We start from the raw sequence: 22,408 nt of genomic DNA on the forward strand, positions 1-22,408 counted from the left end.
CGTGCTGCGTGCCGCGCCGTTAATCAAAGCGGTCGTGTTGCGGTCGGGCTCCCCTGCCGTCTGCGCCGGTCAGCAGCCCAGAGCTGCACTCTCCGTGGCCCCAGAGCAGGTAGAGGCCGACATGCGGACGTGTCCACCACAGCCACATTCCAACACTGCCCTCCACCACCACCACCACCCCTCCTCTTCTTTCTACTACTTCCTCCTCTTTCTCTTCTTCATCTTCTTCTTTTTCTTTTTCTTCTTCATCTTCTTCTTCCTCCTCTTCAACTCCACATTGTTATCCTGCCCTGGCTTTGTTTGTGCAGCTGGATGGGCCTTCCAAGTCACTTTTGGACTCCTCCAGCCCACCCAGCCCCCAGCCCAATTCAGCAAGAGGCAGAGAAGCAGTAGTTCTAGTTGGTGGGGTTTCAGGGAGTTGTGTGTGTGTGTGTGTGTGTGTGTGTGTGAATGGAGGGGGTGGGGGGGTCCTTACAGTCCTGAGGAAGTGGAAGCTCAAGAGGGCTCTCTGAGCTGTGTCAAGCCTGATTAGCCACCGTGGGCTCTCTCCTCTGATAAGTCCAGGGCCCTCATCCTCATGCTAATGCACATTCATGAATGTCTAAAGGGCCCAGAGCTAAGATGGAGGAGATCCTGCTCAGGCTCCTGCCGCTTAGCATGAAAATGGCCAGATGTCTGGGTGCTCCACCATCTTGGAGATCTCAGTAGGGGACCAGCAAAGAACAAGACAAAAGCCTCTTGCTTTGCTGATTGGAAGTGAATGTGATGGTGTGGTGGTGGTAGTGGTGGTGGGGGGTGGAAGAGGAGGGGGGGGTTGTCTGGACACGTAGGCTACTCTCGCACTCACTCACTGGCCAGAGATGAGAGGACTTTACTGGAAAGAGAAAGTGCTTTTTGTCCTCTATGTATGTAAGGCAGGGCAACTGATTTTCACAACGAATGCAATTAAATTTCCCCCTTTTTGAAGTAGTTCATTCAGTTGAGTGGGCCAAACAAGAAGTTGTGTTTCTTTATTGTCTGTTTAAAAGACATTACTCAATTTATCGAGTCTAGAATATAATCTAGTTTGACGGATATTTTTAACCTTTTAAAAAAAGAAATTCATTCCACTAAATGTAGTTAGTGGAGTAGTAGAGTATGGGATATGAGGGTTGTTTGTTTGTTTGTTGTTAAAAAGCGAGCCCTGTACATTTTAATGAGTTTAATACTTGTGAGCGAGACTTGTGACTGGTCAGCTCTCTAATGTATTAGCACTTGTAAGCAGACCACTGAGGTGTCCCATGACAACTGATAAGCTACATAGAATAGACCCACTCACACAAGCACGTGGCTGACTGCACAAGACAGGACACGCAGCCCATCCAATGCCGTAACATACACACACACACACACACACACACACACACACACACATACCCAACTACTTGCGTAAACAGTTCTACTAGTAATGAGATTTTGGGTTAATGTGATTGTCTCTTTGCTTCCTTCCATTTCGTGGCAGACTGACTTAAGTGCATCCTGTCTCTCGCTGAATCAAATCTTCTCTTCTGTTCGCATCAACATGCCCCAAACACAGAGCTCTCCGCACCCCCGCACCTCCGCCCCCGTCCCCAAATGAAAAGAACCTCCCCGATGGAGTATTGATGTTCCACTGACTCCTGTGTCTGGATTTACACAGGAGCTATAGTGTACCGCAGCGGAGCGCAATGGATCTGTTTGGGTTTCCATGAGTAAATTGACGGGTCTCTCCCCATTTAAGCTCCTATCTGGTGGAGTCTGCTGGGAAAGTGACCTCTATAGATCGGACTCTCCCTCTGTGTGTGTGTGTGTGTGTGTGTGTGTGTGTGTGTGTGTGTGTGTGTGTGTGTGTGTGTGTGTGTGTGTGGGGTACGGAGTACGACCCGTCCTCTGTCTCAGGAGGATTTGATGTTCTCATGTGTCCAGGGAGGTCGGGGGGAGAGAGAGAGAGTTAGGAAGCGCTCCTCCGCTGTCCCACGAGGGAATGGGGAGCTGGAATTCATATATTTACGTACAGGGATGATCCCTCATATACAGTTCCCTCTCGCTCCGTGCTGCTTCGCCTCGATCGACCGGATCAGGGGGTCGTTACGTGCCGAGGCAGACCCATTAAGCGGCCTTAAAACACCAGTTCAGACATTTTAATCTAATTTTGTATAGGGCCCCATATTTCTCTGTTGCGTTTGACCGGCTGCCAGGGGAACTCAATGGAGGAGTGTAAATAGTGTGCATATCCTGCATTTTTATGTGAGGAGATGGAAAAAGCAGCAGCGGCGGCGGCGGCAGACTTAAGAAGCACAGAGGCTTTATTGTCTAGATTTGCCTCTTTGCCTCCATTCTCTTCACGGCAGAGCTATATGAAATAGCACCAATTTCAGAGAGAATAAAAGCACTTCACACTTTCAGCTGGAAGTCTTTGGGTCCAGACGGGCTTGCATATGGGTCTGTGTGTGTGTTTGTGTGTGTGTGTGTGTGTGTGTGCACATGTGTGTATGTGTGAATGAGTAAGTGTGTGTGCGTGCGTGCGTGTGTGTGTGTACGTGAGTGTGTGTGTGTGCGCGCGCGCGTGCAAGAATAAGATGGGGCTGCATGAGATTAGGTGTCTCTCTTTAAGCCTCTGAGGGATGATAGTGAGGATGGAGGCCATTTATCCGCCCAGCTCACTCCTCGGCTCCCCACTGCCTCTATAGCTTATTTCTCATTTCCCTCTATAGCTTATTTCTCATTTCCCTCTATAGCTTATTTCTCAACTATTAGCCGCAACTTATACATTGATATCGCAACATTTCTTCGTCTATGAGGTTAATACACAGGGGCATTTAATATGGTATTAATTGTTTCTTTTAACTTGCATAAAACACTGTCCTGCGGCTTATACACAATGTGGCCAATACACAGGAAATTACTGTATAGTTTATTTCTCATTTCTCTCCATCTTTTCTTGGGTGTCTGCTGGAGACTGAGCCAGAAGAGATCTGCTTATCACGGGCAATGTGCAATCAGCATGGCTTTGTGTGCCTATATGGGCACCCTTATGGATAGTACACTTCTCTGTTGTGTAGTTCTACCCTTTTTATTCTTTCTTTCTTTTTCCCTTCACCTTTTCTCTGCCACCCTTTCCCCCCCTTTCATGCCATTTTTCTTGTTTTCCTTGTCATTTTGTTCTTTTGAATTTTATCTTCCATTCCTATCTGCTATGGCTGTCATGTGGTTCATGTACACTCTGTGCATCTCTGGGGATTTATGGTCTTGGCTATAGGCTACTTTTCGTACAGCCACACACACACACACAGTGAATGCACATACAGTGCACACAGTCACACATTCTATCTCTCTCTCCTTTCACACGTACATAAGCACGCACACTCACGCACACACACACACACACACACACACACAAACACACAAACAGAAACTGAGTGCACACACATGGTCACACATTCTATCTCTGACACACACACACACACACACACACACACACACGAACAAACAAAAACTGAGTGCACACAGTCACACATTCTATCTCTCTTTCACACACACACACACACACACACACACACACACACACACACACACACACACACACACACACACACACACACACACACACACACACACACACACACACACACACACACACACACACACACACACACACACACACACACACACGTGGACACATAACCCCAGAGCAGGGGATCCTGTGCTAAAGCGGCGGAGCGCGAGTGAGCGAGGGCAGGGGTGCGGCGCGGCTCAGCTGGGCTCAGCTCCTGGTGCAGCGGCGTGTTATTGGAGCTCAGCAGTTGGACAAAAGGGGATCACAGCGGGCATTCAGAGATGGCGCACAGAGGATATCCCCCTCCTGTGTGTGTGTGTGAGAGAGAGAGAGAGAGAGAGAAATAAAGATAGATAGATAGAGAGAGAGAGAAATAAAGATAGAGAGATATATATATATAAAGATACAGAGAGAGAGAAATAAAGATAGAGAGAGAGAGGGAGTTATAGAAATAAAGATAGAGAGAGGGAGGGAGAGCTAGACAGAGTAAGAGAGAGACGAAGAGAGGGAGAGGCCCAGTGAGAACAAGAGACAGAAGGAGCACAAGGACGGCTGAAATCTGAGGTGGCCTCTAGACTCCTTATCCAGATCCCGATCTCTGTTGGCCTGGTTTAGTAGACAAGAGAGGCCGGATCTCGCGCAGTTCCTCCCTCACGCCTGCCTGCGTGTTAAAACTAGTGTTAGGCAGGCCGGCAGGCAATCACAGCTGAATCCAACGCGACCTGCCAATGAGATGTTTTTTTCCATCCAATTTTTTTGGAACACCTTTTTAATAAATCCTTCTGTCTGTGTGAAGTTGCCAGGTTTCTTGAAAATCCCCCTTTTCCCCCTAAATACCCCCCCTCCACATGGAATACCATTGAATGGCTCCTCCTTCCGACTTCTGCATTTGTCTGTGTTAAGTGGAGGCGATGGATTGCCCTCCGGATTGGGCCCTTTATTACTGGTCTTAACGGGCACTGTAAACTAATGGAGCAGAGCCCGTAATGGTCTAATAAGGAGTGGGTTTAAGGACGGGTCCGAGGGCCTAAGGATGAGTCCTTGAGTCCTTGAGTCCTTTGAGTCCTTCAGCAGGCTGCGGAGGAAGGAAAAAAACGTGTCAAGAGGGCTTAGTATAAAGAGCAGCGCGGAACACGTTGTCTCTCAGAGTGCTCCAAAATTAATCCTGCCCGATGAGTTTTTAATCACCTCTTTGTGGCGTTTTGGCTTTGATGTGTGCGGTGAGTTGGACATGTCTGTGGGGAGTGGGGTTCGGGGTTCGGGGTTCGGGGCGGGGACAAGAGAGAGGGGGCGATGTGGTCGCGTAAATACAAACGCAGAATGAAAGAGAATCAGGAAGAGGCCACACGAAATTGTCTAGCATGAGAGAGAGAGAGGAGGGAGAGAGAGAGCAAAAGAGAGAGAGAGAGGGAGGGAGGGAGAGAGAGAGCAAAAGAGAGAGAGAGAGGGAGGGAGGGAGCAAAAGAGAGAGGTAGAGAGAGCGAGAAAGAAAGAATAGTTCAGGCTAATTACAAACTGCATGCCTGGGGGTGGGGGCTGACAGGAACGCGCAGGGGGGTGAATGTATTACAGGAGCTGCCAAAACCAGAGCCAGGAGCCCCCACGCACCTACCTGTCACCTTTCCCTTAGCTTTTGCCCCCACCCCCCATGGGGCAGATTGGGTGAGCCGTCGATCACTGGGGTGGGCGCTCCTCGAGGCTCTGCGGTGCCCCTGTTTCCATCATTATTACCATTTTCTGGGACCTCTTTCTGTGGGAGCCCATCCCCCCAGCCCCTCATCCTCCTCCTCCTCCTCCTCCTCCTCCTCCTCCTCCTCCTCTGTGTCCCCGACGCTCCGCACCCCACCAGCTAACGAGCACAGCCGTGAAAAAGCCGCGGTGGCGGATGCCACCGAGACAGCCAGCCAGACGGTCGCGCGGAGGGGACAGACGGCGTAACGCACCACCGCTGAGGCGCTCGGTCGGCCGGTTGGTCAACTTCCCCCCGCGACACACTGTGCAGCCACCACCACCACCACCACCACCACCACCACCACCACCACCACCACCACCACCAACACCACCACCACCACCACCACCACCACCACCACCACCACCACACAACCAGCCAGCTCGTCACCAGTCTCCCCACTGCAACACCACCAGGGACTGGTTTGGGAAGTCAGGAGTGGGGCGGCTTACATTCTCTTAATTACAAATAAGCAGAAAAAGCAAACACAAGCCCCCTCCGCCTTCCCCCCCTCCACCCTCAAATGGCCTTGTGCTGAAATTATGATGAATTTCCAAACACCATAAATTAGCTTAACGAGGGGCTGTACTTGGCTCCCTCCTCTTGCCCTGCGGAGCAGTGATTAAAGTCCCCGCTGGAATAACATCTCAGATCCTCACCGCCCCCATATCGTCATGTGTTCGTGTTGGTTTGGTAAAATACCAATCTCATTTTGAAATCTTAAATGCAAATCTCTGTTTTGTTTTTTTTATGTGAAACATGGAATTTCTGAAGTGCCTAATGACTAAGCTTTAGTCATAGGTCTTGCAGTTGTAATTTCATCATAGCTCTTTTATGTACAGACATTTGGTATGAGTTAGTGGAGTTTTTTTTATAGGTTTGTTCTTCAGGTGGTTGTGGGTTTTTATCTCTTTGTACATCTTCTCCCTCTCATCGCTACCACCACCCCCACTTGCTCGGTTACTGCTGCGTTGGTGCTGATGGAGGCACATTTGCGCCCCCTTTGAAGTTGACACCAGTAGCACAACTAAAAAAGACAAAAGCACTCACCACAAAAGCCATGCAACTTTCAATTCTGTATCGTCTTCTCTCCTTGACGTAGGCACAGACACTTAACGCACACACCAAAGTTTCCACTCTTGTGTGAGCTGACTTTTCCCCATTTCTGCTTCTTTCTGCTCTCCCCCATTCTTGTGGCTTTGCTGTAGTGAAATACCCTATGCCAAATCTCTCTCTTAAATGGTGCAATATGCCGTCTACTTTGAGACCAAACAACAGTGATGTCATTCAGAAGTTATGGTAAAGACATAAAAGCGATGTTGCATGATTTTAAAGTCTCCTGTTTGTCTTGCACAGGCGTTTGAGATGGAAGATGTTTATATACATGGGTGAAGAATGACCTTTTCACTCAGTAGGAAGACAAGAAAAGCTTTTGTTGTTGCTCAGATGAAGTTTCACTGGATGTCCCCAGTTCTTTTTCCATTCAGTCAGAAGTGAGAGTTGTGTGTGTGTGTGTGTGTGTGTGTGTGTGTGTGTGTGTGAGAGAGAGAGAGAGTATGTAGGCAGTGCGGGGCAGAGATGGGCTTAATGTTTAACCCGATACACAGATGCTCAGCCACCAGCCACAGCAAAGATTGAGCTGTCAGATAAAACCGATAATGTATAAGCTCGCGGAAGGAGATGGGCTCGCTGTACGTGCCACAGCTGTGTGTGTGTGTGCGTGCACGTGTGTGTAGGTTTTGTGCATGTATGATTGTATGTGCATGTGTATGTTTAATTGTGTTTAGATGTATGTGTGTGTTTCTGACTTTGCAGGTGGCTCCATGTGTATTTGTATGTGGGAGGTAGCGGATTGTGGGAAGGTTGTCATGCCTCTAAGTGTGTGTTTTTGTACCAACTCGAACATCCCTATCAGCTGTCCCCTGTCAGACCTGAGATAACCCCAGCAAGAGGGCAGGAGAGGGGGAGAGGGAGAGAGAGAGGGAGAGAGAGAGGGAGGGAGAGAGGGCAGGAGAGAGAGAGAGAGAGAGAGAGAGAGAGAGAGAGAGAGAGAGGGAGGGAAGGGGCCATCTGGTCATGACACCCCTCATGGAGACAGTCTCCAGCAGACAGCCAGGACCAGCATGATGTGTTGCAGGCCTGAACTCTGCATTTATTACCAGCAAAACTCAGCGCTGCGACTCCTCAGCACTACAGCTGAAGGTGTAATAAAAAGAAAGGAAGTGGTAGGTTGTTTTCAATTCGGCATATTACCACTGTTATGTTATTATTAAAACAAGTTATTTGTGACATACTTACCTCCGTAGACCACATAGGCAGATAAAGCTGCATATATAGCCCTCACCATCACCATCACAAACCCCGTCGCTAGCAGCCCTGGCACTAACAAACAAAACCTCCGTTGCCATGACCACATCACTGCGAGGCGCATCACTTTCGCACCTCTAGCCACAAGCCCAGGCCTGGCGACCTGTGCCCCAGTGGTGGTGGCACGAGCAGCAGCCGGGGTAGCAGCGGGCCTCTGCCTCTCCCGCTCCAGCCTTCTGCTTCTCCGCGTGACTGCTGCTGAGGTGACGCCTGGCGCAGCGGCACTCCCTCCTGTCGCCTCACTCCGTCCCAGCCAGGCAGGCAGGCCGTCCCTCTGGGCTCCTGGCTGGGAGAGCGGGGAGAGCTGGGAGTGCCGCTGTCCCTTCCACTGGCCCTCCACGCTGCAGGTCGGAAACTGAACTGGAAAGCAAGAGCCAGCCAGCCAGCCAGCCGCCATCAGCTTTCTGAGAACTTCAATAATCCGGCGGCAGCGAGGGAGGTTCCTAGAATGGTTACGTAGCATGCAGGCACCGATCGAACATGCCGTGTGTGTGTGTCTATGTGTGTGTTTGTGTGTGTATGCGTGTACAGTATGTGTGTGGGGAGTGGGTTGGCCTGAGGGCACTTCAGGGGCAAAGATGGGCACGTGTGTCGTGAGTGAGTGTGTGAGTGAGAGTGAGAAAAGGGGTAATGTGATTGACGAAAGTGACAGAAGAAAAAAAAGTGTCAAAAAGCCATGTGAGAAAGAGAATGCAGACAGGAATGAAAGGCAGGAAAGGAGAGAGGGAGGGAGAGAGCGCGTAAGTGTTGAAAGACGAAGAGAGCGGCGGGGCCGTAAACAGAGAAGAGTAGTCCGTCATGCCCCATGTGATTAAGACTGACGAGAGTGAGTGGGAGAGTCGCCTTGAGTCAGTGGGAGTGAGTGAAACCGAGAAATTTGAAAAGAGCGAGAGATCGACTCTGTGATAGACTGAAAAGCAGAAAGATAGAGACAGACTGAAGGAGTGATAGAGAGACAGACTGAAAAGCAGAAATATAGAGACAGACTGAAGGAGTGATAGACAGACTGAAAAGCAGAAAGATAGACCGACTGAAGGAGTGCTAGAGAGAGGCGGGGGGTTGAGAGGAGAGCAGGCTGGGCGCTGGGGTCCCCCTGAGCCCCAGTGGCAGGTCCAGCGTTAGCAGCTCAGTTTGAAGCAGCTGGGGCAGACCGGACGAGCTGCAACCTGCCCGCTCTCCCTCCCTCTTTCTCTCTCCCTCCCTCCCTCCCTCCCTCTTTCTCTCTCTCTCTCTCCCTCTCCCTCCCTTGGTTTCTCTCACTCTCCCTCTCCCTTCTATTCTTTCCCTCCCTCTCTCCCTCCCTCCCTCCCTCTGCCCTTCTGTTTCCTTTGCCTTCTTCTCTATCTCCTATTCTTCCCCTCTCTCTCTCCCTCCCTCCCTCTCTCTCTCTCTCTCTCTCTCTCTCCCTCTCTCTCTCTGCCTCACCTTCCTTATCTTCCTCTCCTCTATCCTACCCTCCTGCCTAATGACTTGTCAGATTGAGGGTGAGTCGGTGTGAACATCTGCTGCTGTTGATGCCGCTCCCGGCGTCATGCCTAATGTTATGCACACACAGTCACACAGTCTCACACACACACACACACACTCACACACACACTCACTCACACACTCACACACACACACACACACACACACACACACACACACACACACACACACACACACACACACACAAAAACACACACACACACACAAAAACACACACACACACACACACACACACACACACACACACACACACACACACACGACACACACACACACACACACGACACACACACACACACACACACACACACACACACACACACACACGACACACACGACACACACACACACACACACACACACACACACACACACACACACACACACACACACACGACACACACACACACACACGACACACACACACACACGACACACACACACACACACACACACACACACTCACACACGTCACGTACACAGGAACACGCACGCACGCACGCACACACATACACAGGAACACACACGCACGCACGCACACACATACACAGGAACACGCACGCACGCATGCACGCACGCACACACATACACAGGAACACACACGCATGCACGCACACAGACAAGGACACTGCATGTTCCCATGAGACGCTCGCAGCCACAGAAGCCTGTCGGTGTTTGGCTCCCAGCAGTCTAGACTAGTCATCTAGTGAGTGGATGTGCGAAACAGAGGATGTGAAAGCGAACTGTTGAGTGCTCTGTGGCTTTCTCTCTTCTCTGCAAAACCAGTGTTGGGAGAGAGAGTGTCGTTCAGAGTAGAAAGAGATAGCGTAAACGATTGGCACGTAGAGAGGCCTTTGTGAGTGGGTGAATGCCGCAAAACCGAGACGGTTGAAGCAGAGCTTCGAGGATCCTTCCTGCTAGGCCACAGCTTCACTCCAGTGAGGCCTGGCTGTGCAGCCTGGTCAAATGCTTCTCCACTCCAGCCCCAGCTCCAGCTCCAGCTCCAACCCAGCTCCAGCTCCAGCTCCAGCTCCACTCCAGCTCTAGCTTCTTCCACAGGCCCAGCCTCACTCCCTCTAAACGCTCTGAATGATAAAGACTCTGAATGATAAAGCTTAGGCCTGTATGATAAAGACTAGGGCTGTACAGTGCTACCTTAATTTCCCAACTATTAGCCGCGGCTTATACTGTACATTGATTTTGCAACATTTCTTCAACTATGAGGTTAATACACGAGGGCAGTTCTTATGGTATTAATGTGTTTTTTTCCCCTTTAACTTGCATGAAACACTCTCCTGCGGCTTATACACAATGCGGTTAATAACACAGGAAACACGCTACAAAAAAATGAGTGTCCTACGTATGAGGTGTTTTGTATCTAGATTTGATAGATTTTGTTAGATTTGACAAAGACAACAAAATGCAGTATGCATCTAACCAGAAGTGCAAAATCAGTGCAACGTGATAGACAGGTCAAGCATAGACAGGTGGTGCTTTTACAGGACGAGAAATGTAGGTCGGTCTACACAGTAGTACCAGTAACTACATGCGGATGCTATGCCACAACGTGGAGAGAAGCACCACGCAAAGTTCAGTTTGCGAAGAGCCTAGAGGTGTTGCTGTGGATGAAGAATGGTTTGCAGCGCTGTGGTATTCTCATGTCTGGTTTCGAAAGCGAGAGCAGGCGAAGCTGCTCTTTGAGAGACGGTTTCTGCGGCGCCAACGCAAAAGCACACTTGGCCTCTCTCCTTCCTATTTGGTGCCTTTCTCACTGTCGCTTGTCTAATCTCTGCAGGAGGTTAGCTACCACCTCAACCACAGCAGAGAGAGAGAGAGAGAGAGAGAGAGAGATGGACAGTGAAAGTGAGAGAGAGAGAGAGAGAGAGAGAGAGGAGGAGAGTGAGAGAGAGGAGGAGAGTGAGAGAGAGGAGGAGAGTGAGAGAGAGGAGGAGAGTGAGAGAGAGGAGGAGAGTGAGAGAGAGAGATAGAGGAGAGAGAGAGAGAGAGAGAGAGAGATGGACATTGAGAGAGAGAAAGAGAGAGAGAGACTAGTAAGAGACACTGGGGCATATTCACACTATAGGTAGGAGTGATAGGGGGGGGGGGGGGTGTCGCTGGGGTTGAGGCGCATGAGAGGGAGCACTTACTGGCCCGTGCTAACGCGCGTTAAGCCAGAAATGGATCAGAGGGCACCCAATCACAGATAAAAGCAGCCGCAGAGGGCATCTCCCAGCGCCCCACACCCCCCTCTCACTCCCCTCTCACGCCCATCACACCGATCTAAAAGCCGGAAAGTGGAAGGGCATCCATCCATGGGAGGAGGGGGGGAGGAGGGGCACAGCGGAAGGAGCACTGTAGTGTGTGTGTGTGTGTGTGTGTGTGTGTGTGTGTGTGTGTGTGTGTGTGTGTGTGTGTGTGTGTAGGAAGTGGTTATCATGTCGATACTGCTGATGGACTTAATGTAAATGTTAACAGCCTGAAAATAGATGTGCTGTAGGATGTTGCATGACACATATGTGGACCATGACAGAATCAGAGACAAACAGGCAAAACAGACCGCCGAGAGAGAGAGAGAGAGAGAGGGGGAGAGTGTGTGTGTGTGTGTGTGTGTGTGTGTTTTGTGTGTGTTTTGAGGGTGTTTGTTTTTGTGTGGGTGTTGGTGTGTATCGTGTGTGGGCTTGTGGGTTTCAGTATGAGGGTTTTGTGTGGCGTTGGTGTGTGGTTGAGTGGATGTTGAGGGAATACAGACAACTGTGTGTGTGTGTGTGTGTGTGTGTGTGTGTGTGTGTGTGTGTGTGTGTGTGTGTGAGAGAGAAATCTGTAGATTGCGTGTGTGTGGAACCCAGGGGAAAGTGGATATGTCCTGCAGACCTGTGACCTGAGCCAGGTAACAGGTGTTGAGTGGAGCCCTGGTCGCCAGGCTGGCCCTGAGGAGCGCTAATTGGGACTTATCAGGTGTTGCTGGGAAACACAAACAACACCTGGGGTCTTTGTGCTGCTGTCAGGTTTAAACGGACGGCGTCTGATGTGGAGGAGTGGGATTACAGTGTCACTTGTTTAACATGGGCCCAGAGGAAGACATCTTTTAAAAATGAATTATAAAGCTGGCTTTTTTTAAATCTGAAGATGCATTATTGCACAGCAATTTCCTGTGTATTAGCGGCGTTGTGTATAAGCCACAGGACATTGCTTCATCCAAGTTAAAAGAAACAAAACCATAATAATGGCATATTAACTGCCACCATGTATTAACCTCAAAGCTGAAGAAAGTTTGCAAAATCAATGTGTAAGCTGCGTAAGCTGTGTAATTGTTGGGAAATTACGGTAGTAAACACCACCTCATACACAACAACAACAACAACACTGCACTATCACAACAACACCAACACCATATCACCTTCTTCACACCAACAGCACCAGCAGCAACCAGTTCATCTCGTCTACACTGCAAGACCACCGCAACGCCATAACAACATTCTCTCCTCCCCAAACAAAACGGCCACCTCCTACACATCCATTCCACGCCACCACCACACACCACCACAGCAACACCACACACACACACACACACACACACACCCCTATCTTTGGAAAGAGTGAAAAGAGGACGAAACTCCGAGGAGAGAAGAAAAAACAAGAACCGAGTGTTTCAGCACCCAAAGCTGGGGCCCGTTGCATAGGGGGCTGTTGCCTCATAGCCTATAGAGTGGTACCAAGAATAGCAGTTGACTGATACAAAGCACAAGTGTGTGTCAGGCGACTTCCTTCCAGTTGCACAAAATAGCGAGCGGTTCAGACCAGATCTTGCTAGATTTAGTTTGTCATCATCGATTAACATCTGCAGCTGTCATGATGTAAAGCAAGTCAAACATCTCACTCTCAAACAGCATGGCACGTGAAATGTGCTTGCATGAACAACACCAGCAAAAAGCATTGCACAGAGTTTTTGTAGTTCTGTATTGCAAAACCCCCGAGCTGATCTGATATGGTTTCCTGCTGTGATGACACCTGTTGAATCCCCTCGCTGTGCTGTCTTTAGTTTTTATTCACCACTTCAGTCTGCTTCCTCTGCCTCTCTTTCTTGTTTCATGCTTCCTCCCCATCTGTCTTGCTTTCTCTCTCTCTCTCTCTCTCTCTCTCTCTCTCTCTCTCTCTCTGATCTCGTCTCTCTGATCTCGTCTCTCGCTCTCTCTCGCCTCTCTTTAGCTCTTTGGTCTCTTTGGCCTCTTTGGCGGGCTTTGAGGTCTGAACGGGATGTTCGTTCTGTCAGCAAGGGCACTTCCTTTGGCCTTAAAATAGGCTGGCAGCACGCTCTGCTTGTGGAACAATACAGCCCGACGTGTTTTCCCTTCCCGGCCGACCCGCAACCACCAGCCCCTCGTTCACACTTCTTAATCTCACTCTGTTATCTCAGCATACATCCAGTGCTGCGGCGTGTGTGTGTGTGTGTGTGTGTGTGTGTGTGTGTGTGTGTGTGTGTGTGTGTGTGTGTGTGTGTGTGTGTGTGTGTGTGTGTGTGTGTGTGTGTGTGTGTGTGTGTGTGTGTGTGTGTGTGTGTGTGTGTGTGTGTGTGTGTGTGTGTGTGTGTGTGTAAAGCAGACAAAGCAGTTCCTTAACCCTATGAGCCCTAAGCTGTTTTAAGGGCATTTTCACTACCTCTAGTTAGAAGCATTTATCCTGGTCATTGTAAGTGCCATTCACACATGCTACACATTGTTTTTTTCAGCACAGTCTAGGCTATCCAGATCTGCCACAATATCATGTATAAATACTTGCATTGATTTGATTTAGATTTTTAAATAATAAAAAGTTGAAAAGCGTACTATACAAATTCTTACATTTTGATGTGTATCTCACCACAGCAAGCTCACATCTCGACAAAACGTACATGGTTATGTAGGCCTGACTGTCCTGAACACAGCAATATAAGAACCATGGTGGAGGTATACTTTGGGGCTGAGCAATTTACAGAAATATGTGGTGTGTGCCTTCCAGAAATAAATGGCAATTTTTATTTAGTGATGAAAAAATGACTTTTTGGCACTTTTTGCACTCCATATTTGTGACACTAGCTGATCTGACATGACTTGTTTGCGGTAGCACACATGACGTGCACAGATGATGATTCTCTATAATATTTGTTTTACTGCATTGCAATGAACAAAGTAAAGGCAAAAAGTGTTTATTTGTCAAACAAATTTGGATGCAATATGAGTCTTGAATTGGATACCATACAGGAGTGTGCTAGGATCTCAAAACCGTGTTATGAACGTGACTTGTCATAGAGAAACACATGATAACATTGGATTATGAACATAGGCTATTCCACACCAAAACACGAGGTAAGTGGAGCTAAATGAAGTTATTATTTCGCTGTCACTTCGTCTGTTTTATGGCCTAGGAGGTTGTATTTGGTATCTGTGGATAGCTCTAGTTCTCCTCTTTCATCTGACATGCGTGCCAAATCTTTTTGATCGCGATTTCACGAGGAAATCAAACGAGAGTAAAGGTAGCCAAAGCTATATGACATTATTATTTGTTTGTAACTTCGTCTGATTTTATCATACAAAATTATCGATGTATTTGGTATCAATGCAAAGCTCTGCTTCTCCTCTTTCATTTGATATGCGTGCCATGTCTGTGCGATGCGTGGTCCGCGAGTAATTTAAGCGAGAGTTCTGGATGCGCCAGTGAACGCAGAGCAATATAGACTGTAAATATGATATACTTTGATTTAACTTCATCATTTTATTTTATTTTCATACTTGATCGTACAGACAAGTGTCTAGTATCGTTGGAAAGCCCCGGTTCTGCTCTTTCCTGCAATATAAGTTTCATCTCGCTGTGACTAATAATAGCGGAGCAATGTAACAAAGAAAATGTGTGCGTTTTTTGACGCACTTTGCGTCCGTCGGGCTCATAGGGTTAACCACAGATACAAGCAATAGCAACTGGATGGATGATAAGACAGGAAGCTTTTCTTTCTTTAGCCTAATCTTGCTTGTTGCTTTCTCATGTTAGACATGTCAGAACCCATCCTGGCCTCCATATGCATGATAAAGGGCAATTGAGTACATGGTTGATGTTCGCTTTCGGGGGGGGTTGGGCACAATGTCTCCTGAACAGAGATACACACTCAACGTCACCGTCTATCTATGCTCGTGTTTGGACGTTGTGTGTGTGTGAGTGTGTGTGTCCAGGGGAGAGCAGGAATGTGTCGAGACGGCTTTCCATGCCAAACCAGCCCGTCAAGTTTCACGTGCTGTCAAATCCCCCGATGAAAGACGTCCAGGTCTCTGTGGCGACGGTGCGGCCTCCGACTGCCCTTACTCAAACAAATTAGGAGTGCCTGCCCCTAATGAATGTGGTGCGGAGTGGAGCGGAGCTCACACACACACACACACACACACACACACACACACACACGTACGTGCGCATGCAGAGAACTGAAACAGGAGTCACATCATCACCATGGGAATGGTCGCTTTCGACTTAATCCTGGAGCCTCCGCAACCACAACAACGTGACGGACGTGTGCATAGCATCGATCGCCCGATAAGAGCGACCCAACCATAACGACCGATTGTATCCAGACCCTGTACACATACTCGTGACCTCGGCCATCCATACTGACTCATTTCGGTGGCACTGTCTTGTCTCGATTCCGTCGCTAGACATGTCACCTTGCACCTTTTGGCGCCTTTGTCGTGTCTTGTGTTTCCCTTCAAAGGCCCACACATCAGACAGGAAGAAAAAAACCTGTGATGTTTCTTTAGCAATCTCCTCCCGCATCTGTTGAAATCAATACTCTATGTCTTTACCGATTGCACATTGGTAGGAGATGGTTTCTCCAAAAGCTGCCATTGTTTGCGCTTTGACTGCAGCAGAAGCTGTGTGTCATGCTCCCCTGTGTGGTTCTCTTTTGCATCAGCTTGTCTTGCAAGGCAGTGAACGCCTGTCGCGCCCTACTGCACCTGCATACAGTATGTCATGCGTAGTCTTGCACTGGTGGTTAAGCGCTACCTTTGTCTTGGCTAATGATCACGATGCGGTTTTGACAGATTAACCACGACAATGGGTGATCAGGTAGCCCCTCACGCGCTCTCTCACACTCTCTCACGCTCTATCTTTCTCTCTCTCTGTACTGTGTGTGACTGGACTGAGGTTGATGCAGGTTGAAGGGCAGTGCTTGGTTGTGAAGGAGGCCATTGTTCTTTGTCCCCATGTGAGGAAACAGTCTGCAGGTTGTTATTGGCACAAGAGAAGCAGCTGTGTCTGGGACCTGTCAGTGTGCAACTGCATGTCTTTGTAAGGTGTGTGTGTGTGTGTGTGAGAGAGAGAGAGAGAGAATGTGTGTGGCACAGAGTGTTTGAAGAGGTGTATTTTTGGTGGTTTGTTGATTTTGTGTGTAGTTTGTGAAGAAGTATCTGTGTGTGTGTGTGTGTGTGTGTGTGTGTGTGTCTGTGTGTGTGTGTGTGTGTGTGTGTGTGTGTGTGTGTGTGAGTATGCGACTGAGAGAGACACACAGAGAGAGTGTGTGTGTGTGTGTGTGTGTGTGTGTGTGTGTGTGAGTATGCGACTGAGGGAGAGACACAGAGAGAGAGAGAGTGTGTGTGTGTGTGTGTGTGTGTATGTGTGTGCGTCATACAGATGTCTGAGATTCCTGCCTTTGTCTCCAGATGCCATTCCACATGGGTGCGCGCTCTCGGCCGTCTCTCGGCCCGGCGCGGGATTTGCCCAATGTTGTCAGGAGCTTTTCACAGCTTTGCGGGCCGAGACCCGGCGTGTTTGGATGACAGAGCAGCGCGGCGGGGTGATGAATAGGCTTGTGGGAGGAGAGGAGAGAGGAGAGAGCGGAGATGGATGGGCGGGCGTGATCAGTGAAAGCTCAGTTGCCCTTCAGTTGCACTAGAATTGAGACAACTAGGCCAGCGGCTATCCGTAATTTTCCCAACTATTAGCCTCGGCTTATACATTGATTTTGCTAAATTTCTTCAGCTATGAGGTTAGTATACAGTTAATATGGTATTAATATGATTTTGTTTCTTTTAACTTGCTCACTCTGTCCTGCGGCTTATACACAATGCGGTTAATGCGCAGGAAATTACTGTAAGTGTTATTGAATTCAGCCAATGCGTCAGGGCCTTTGTGAAAAGTGGAAGTCCTAGGCCTATGTGCTGAAATGCGGTGGTGTGTCTTAAAACTCGCCACTGCAGAGTCTGGTTTTGAAAAGTGGACATAGGAGTATTAGATGAGATGACATTTTCGTAATTTTCTAAACCGCCTTGGACAACAATTGATTTCGCAACTAAATTCGCAACTTTTGATCCCTGTCAAAGATAAAGTCGGCGTGGATACTTAGCCTATTGCACATTACACAGCTCAATTACTGTCAGATTTGAACAAACCTACAGTAATGTCCCTCATATAAGCCGCATTGTGTATAAGCCGCAGGACAGTGTTTTATTGCAAAAGAAACAAATCCATAACACCGTATTACAGTTTTTCTCGATTGCTAACACACATTTTCTGAAAACATGCCTCATATTCTCAGAACTCTACACACAAATCCAAAACAACACACACAATGGGCAAAACTCCACAATTCTTCTCCACAATGCAATTTCTCCTCAAAATGCTCTTTTGTTCTCAAGAGACACACACAAACCATCATATATCAAGACATTTACAAGGACCAGTTGAACACTGATGTGCTCAGTGTAAAACACTGCAATGAATTGAAAACACTTCTTCTCCATTCATTATAATGACTTGGGCCTTTTTTTGTTCAGTGTTACACTACAAACAGTACTACAAACAGTAGATAAGCTGATACAGTAAGTTGATATGCTTACCCTATCAATATTTTGAAATATCTCATTGTTTTCTATTATTTTGCTTTGTATTTCCCGTAATGTTATGCCGTTTTTTCCAGGACAATGCTCATGATTTCAGTTTCCTGTTCAGGAGACAGAAGCCCTTGTGTTGGTAATCTTTCGGCTGCCAAACAAATAGTATCCCCAAATACTTGAAACATACTTACAGAAAAAATACTTGATACAATCCTACAGAACAGCCCACAGGCAATACTGTACTACTGTGCTCATTGAGCTGTGTTGTACTGTCCGGTACTGTACTGTATTGATACGCAGCACTGCAATGTTCTAGTGGCTCGGATCTCATCAGAGATTACGGTCCTTGGCCTCCCCATCCTCCTCCTCTTACTCTCACTCCTCTGGCTCTGCCTCTGCCTGTACTACTATACTGTAATACTAAAGCTCTGATTGCTAATTGTAAGACTGTGTGACAGGAGTTTGCCCATCTGATGAGTCAGTGTGCATGGTAGGGCAGTTAGCTTTAGAATTTGAGTGGCAGTGTGTTCTTTGTGAAAACAAGAGATTTTCTTCATGAAAATTGTGTCTAATGCACAGAATTGTGTGTAGTGTTTTGAAAACAGTGTGTTATAGAACTGCAATTTGAGTGTAAAGCCGAAATTGTGCTTATAGTTCAGCAGAATCGGTTCAGGAGGTTGGTGCATGAGCTACATATTACTGGAATTGTGTCTCAAGCACCAGAAATTGTGTGTAAACAATTGAGAAAAACTGTAACTGCCCACCTGTATTAACCTCATAGCTGAAGACATTTTGCAAAATCATTGTATAAGCCGCGGCTAATATTTGGGAAATTACGGTAAACAGCTACTTAACTTTTGAACAAACTTGACTGATTATGAGACTTCCCACTGAATCTATGACTAAAATTCAGTGCTGAACTCTGCCGTCACTTGCACGTCATATGTAGTGTGTGTTCACTTGGCGTGCAGTGTATCTGCAAAATGGCCATCAGTGCGCTAAGTCTGGCCACAGTATCAGTGATTATCTCAACTGAAATTTGTTCTCAGTTCATATTGTCTGATGAGACCACAGCAGCTTTTGATTTCCTGTGTTTCTTTTCTCTGGCTGTAATGAAGAGGCCAGGAAATGACTAACCGGTTCATTATCGAGAGACCTTGGGTTAAGAGTGGGAGCTAGGAGTCGGGGAAGAAAAGACAATGGCTAACACCCCCCCACCCACACACACACACACACACACACACACACACACACACACACACACACACACACACACACCAGTTTGGAGTTTTTCAGCTGAAAAAAAGGGAAGATACTCAGATAAACATGCTGACATGTACAGTTACAGAAATTGCTTGAAGAGCTCTGGAAGCAACATATGGTGGATGTAGTGGTAGTAGGAACTAGTAGTAGTGGTAGTTGCCGTAGTACTAGTAGTGATGTAGTAGTCAAAGCAGCTCTGCCGTCCATTTACAGTCAGCCAGACACACACACACACACACACACACACACACACAGCAGAGCAGACAGCTTCAGGAATATGAGGAGAAATTATAATTGAGGACCTGTAATTTTGAAGGCCATTTTGCTTGTGGTATTTAGTAGTAATTATGTGTTTGCCTCCAGTCAACATAGTTTGATGAGAACCGTTGACGTTTGAAAGATCACGAGTCTTGATAGTTGTTTTTTTAGCAGCTAGGGTTTTGTTCGTCACTTTGTGACAACTGACACAACGAGGCCATGAAGACCTCATTTTGGTTACATTCTAAAGATGATGATGATGAGACATGGCTGGAAATCGTCAGTGGGCTGGGGTCGTGTTGGTCGCTTCTTGGAGTTTTCTTTTGTTCAATTGCAAGTCGAGTTTTCTCATCTGCTGACTGTCTTCTAAAAAGCCCTGGCTGAGCCGCTGAATGTGAGAGTGTGTGGGGGTGTGAAATAGGAACCAGACACACACACACACACACACGCACACACACACACACAGTCATACTCACTTACTCACAGACACACACACACGCACACACACACAGTGGTACTGGATGTCCAGCCTTGCACAAATCTCAATAGATTATCACGGACGCGTGTGAATAAAGTCCGGGATCGCTTGGTGAATTCCAGGCAGCTCTCTGGTAAAACACTCTTACTCAACACTGGCCCTGACTGGGCCTGTGAGAACCGCTCAGCCTCCTACTCCCCTGTCATATGAGTCCAGCAGGGAGTTTAACGCGGCCTTGACTCATCAGACAAGAGTCTGCAGGGAGAAACATGCAAGTCCCTGCACTGCGTGAGTGGGAAATGATGCATTTCCTGCAAACGGATGTTTAATGGCTCTGTGTTAGGTGCTCTTGTCTTTTGTTGAACTGTGTTACAGTTTTTCACCTGCACGTACACACTGCATGAACATTTGTGTTTGTATACTGTGCAGAGATGAGTTCATTGGTGAACGTTTGTGGCGAGCATGTTTTCTCTGAAGTTGCATTTGAACGATTTGCTGTTAACATTCCATTGGAGCGGTGCCTTCGTCAAGCTCATGTCCAGTGTATGTTTAGGGAGAACTACCTCCACAGGCTGTTTGCGAGTGTTTGCAAATGTTCACCAAAAGCACAAGGCAAGCAGAAACTTGTTCGCAAACGTTCGCCTATGTACCTCAGTTAACGTTTACTGTGACATTATCTATAGAATTTTCATTATATCTCCTCACCTGTGTCCTTACGTCCTCACCTTACATCCTTGCCCTTACATCCTTACCTGTGTCCTTTCATCCTTACCTGTGTCCTTATGTCCTCCTCACCTGTGTCCTTACGTGTGTCCTTACATCCTCACCTGTGTTCTTACGGAGTCCTCTTCTTGTCTTTTTTACCTACAGGTGACCCGCTAGAGCTTTCTGGGCCTTTGAAGACGTGCCGCCGGGAGAGACCGTCTCCTTTCGTCCATCGCGCCCCCATCCCCCCACCACCGCCCACCCTTCACGCCTCATCACCCAGGCCGAGGCGAAAGCATGACCGCTGGCTCCGAGGCGTCCTTCCAGAACCAGAACCGGGCCGCGTGTAAATGACCAGTGCCGGACACGCCAACGTGGTCTGCCACGCCGTCGCCATGAGGAGCAAGTATTCGCAGTACTACAACAAGACCCTGATCCAGGTGCACTACCTGGTGGCCAAGCACATGAACCAGAGCGAGCTGGACGAGCGCATGCGGAAGAAGGACAGCCTCAACTCGCTCAGCATCTTCTTCGTGGTCATCTGCAGCATCATCATCCTGGAGAACCTGCTGGTGCTCGTGGCCGTCTTCCGCAACAAGAAGTTCCACTCGGCCATGTTCTTCTTCATCGGCAACCTGGCCTTCTCCGACCTGCTGGCCGGCTCGGCGTACATCGCCAACATCTGCCTGTCGGGCCCGCGGACGTTCGAGCTGGTGCCCGTGCAGTGGTTCATCCGCGAGGGCACGGCCTTCATCGCGCTGGCCGCCTCGGTCTTCAGCCTGCTGGCCATCGCCATCGAGCGCTACATCGCCATCACTAAGGTCAAGGTGTACGGCTCCAACAAGACGTGCCGCATGTTCCTGCTCATCTCCGCCTGCTGGGTGACCTCCATCCTGCTGGGCGGCCTGCCCATCATCGGCTGGAACTGCATCAACGACCTCAACGAGTGCTCGGCCGTGCTGCCGCTCAACTCCAAGCGCTACATCCTCTTCGTGGTGGCCATCTTCAGCATCATCCTGCTCTCCATCGTCATCCTCTACGTGCGCATCTACCTGATCGTGCGCCACAGCCACCAGGAGACGGCCGCCAACTCGCAGGCGTACGCGCTCCTCAAGACGGTCACCATCGTGCTGGGCGTCTTCATCGTCTGCTGGCTGCCCGCCTTCACCATCCTCCTGCTGGACACGTCGTGCCCCATGGCCTCGTGCCCCATCCTGCAGAAGGCCGACATCTTCTTCGGCTTCGCCACGCTCAACTCGGCGCTCAACCCCGTCATCTACACGCTGCGGAGCAAGGACATGCGCAAGGAGTTCCTGCGCGTGCTCTGCTGCTGGGGCCTGCTGCGCGCCACCGACCACTGCATGCCGCTCAAGAGCTCCAGCTCCCTGGACCACTGCACCAACAAACACGAACACCAGAGCATGCCCATCATGCAGGAGTGCACCACCTGCGTCTGACTCTGCCCTTAATGTGCCCCCCGCTGAGGCCCTGACTGAGTGTCTGTGTGTGTGTGTGTGTGTGTGTGTGTGTGTGTGTTGGTATGTGTGTGTATGTTTGTGTATGTTTGTGTGTGTATGTTAGAGTGTGTGCGTGAGTGAGTGAGAGAGTCATTCTGAGTGTGTGTGTGTGTGTGAATGTGTGTAAGCATGAGTCAGTGTAAGAGTTGAGACTGAGGGTTGGTGGAGGAAGGGAGA

At 48.7% G+C, this 22,408-nt stretch overlaps 1 protein-coding gene across 1 annotated transcript in view; it reads left to right on the forward strand.

Moving 5' to 3' along the window:
* s1pr2 (sphingosine-1-phosphate receptor 2) overlaps positions 1-22,408 on the forward strand; it is a 28,702-nt gene extending 6,294 nt beyond the window's left edge. Inside the window, exon 2 of the mRNA XM_062532840.1 lies at positions 20,880-22,408. Coding sequence (XP_062388824.1) covers positions 21,065-22,171 — 1,107 coding nt within the window. The 5' untranslated portion in view covers positions 20,880-21,064 and the 3' untranslated portion in view covers positions 22,172-22,408. The remainder of the gene's footprint in view (positions 1-20,879) is intronic.

Source organism: Sardina pilchardus, chromosome 3 (assembly GCF_963854185.1).
Source record: "Sardina pilchardus chromosome 3, fSarPil1.1, whole genome shotgun sequence".
In the NCBI taxonomy this organism is placed as follows: domain Eukaryota; kingdom Metazoa; phylum Chordata; class Actinopteri; order Clupeiformes; family Clupeidae; genus Sardina; species Sardina pilchardus.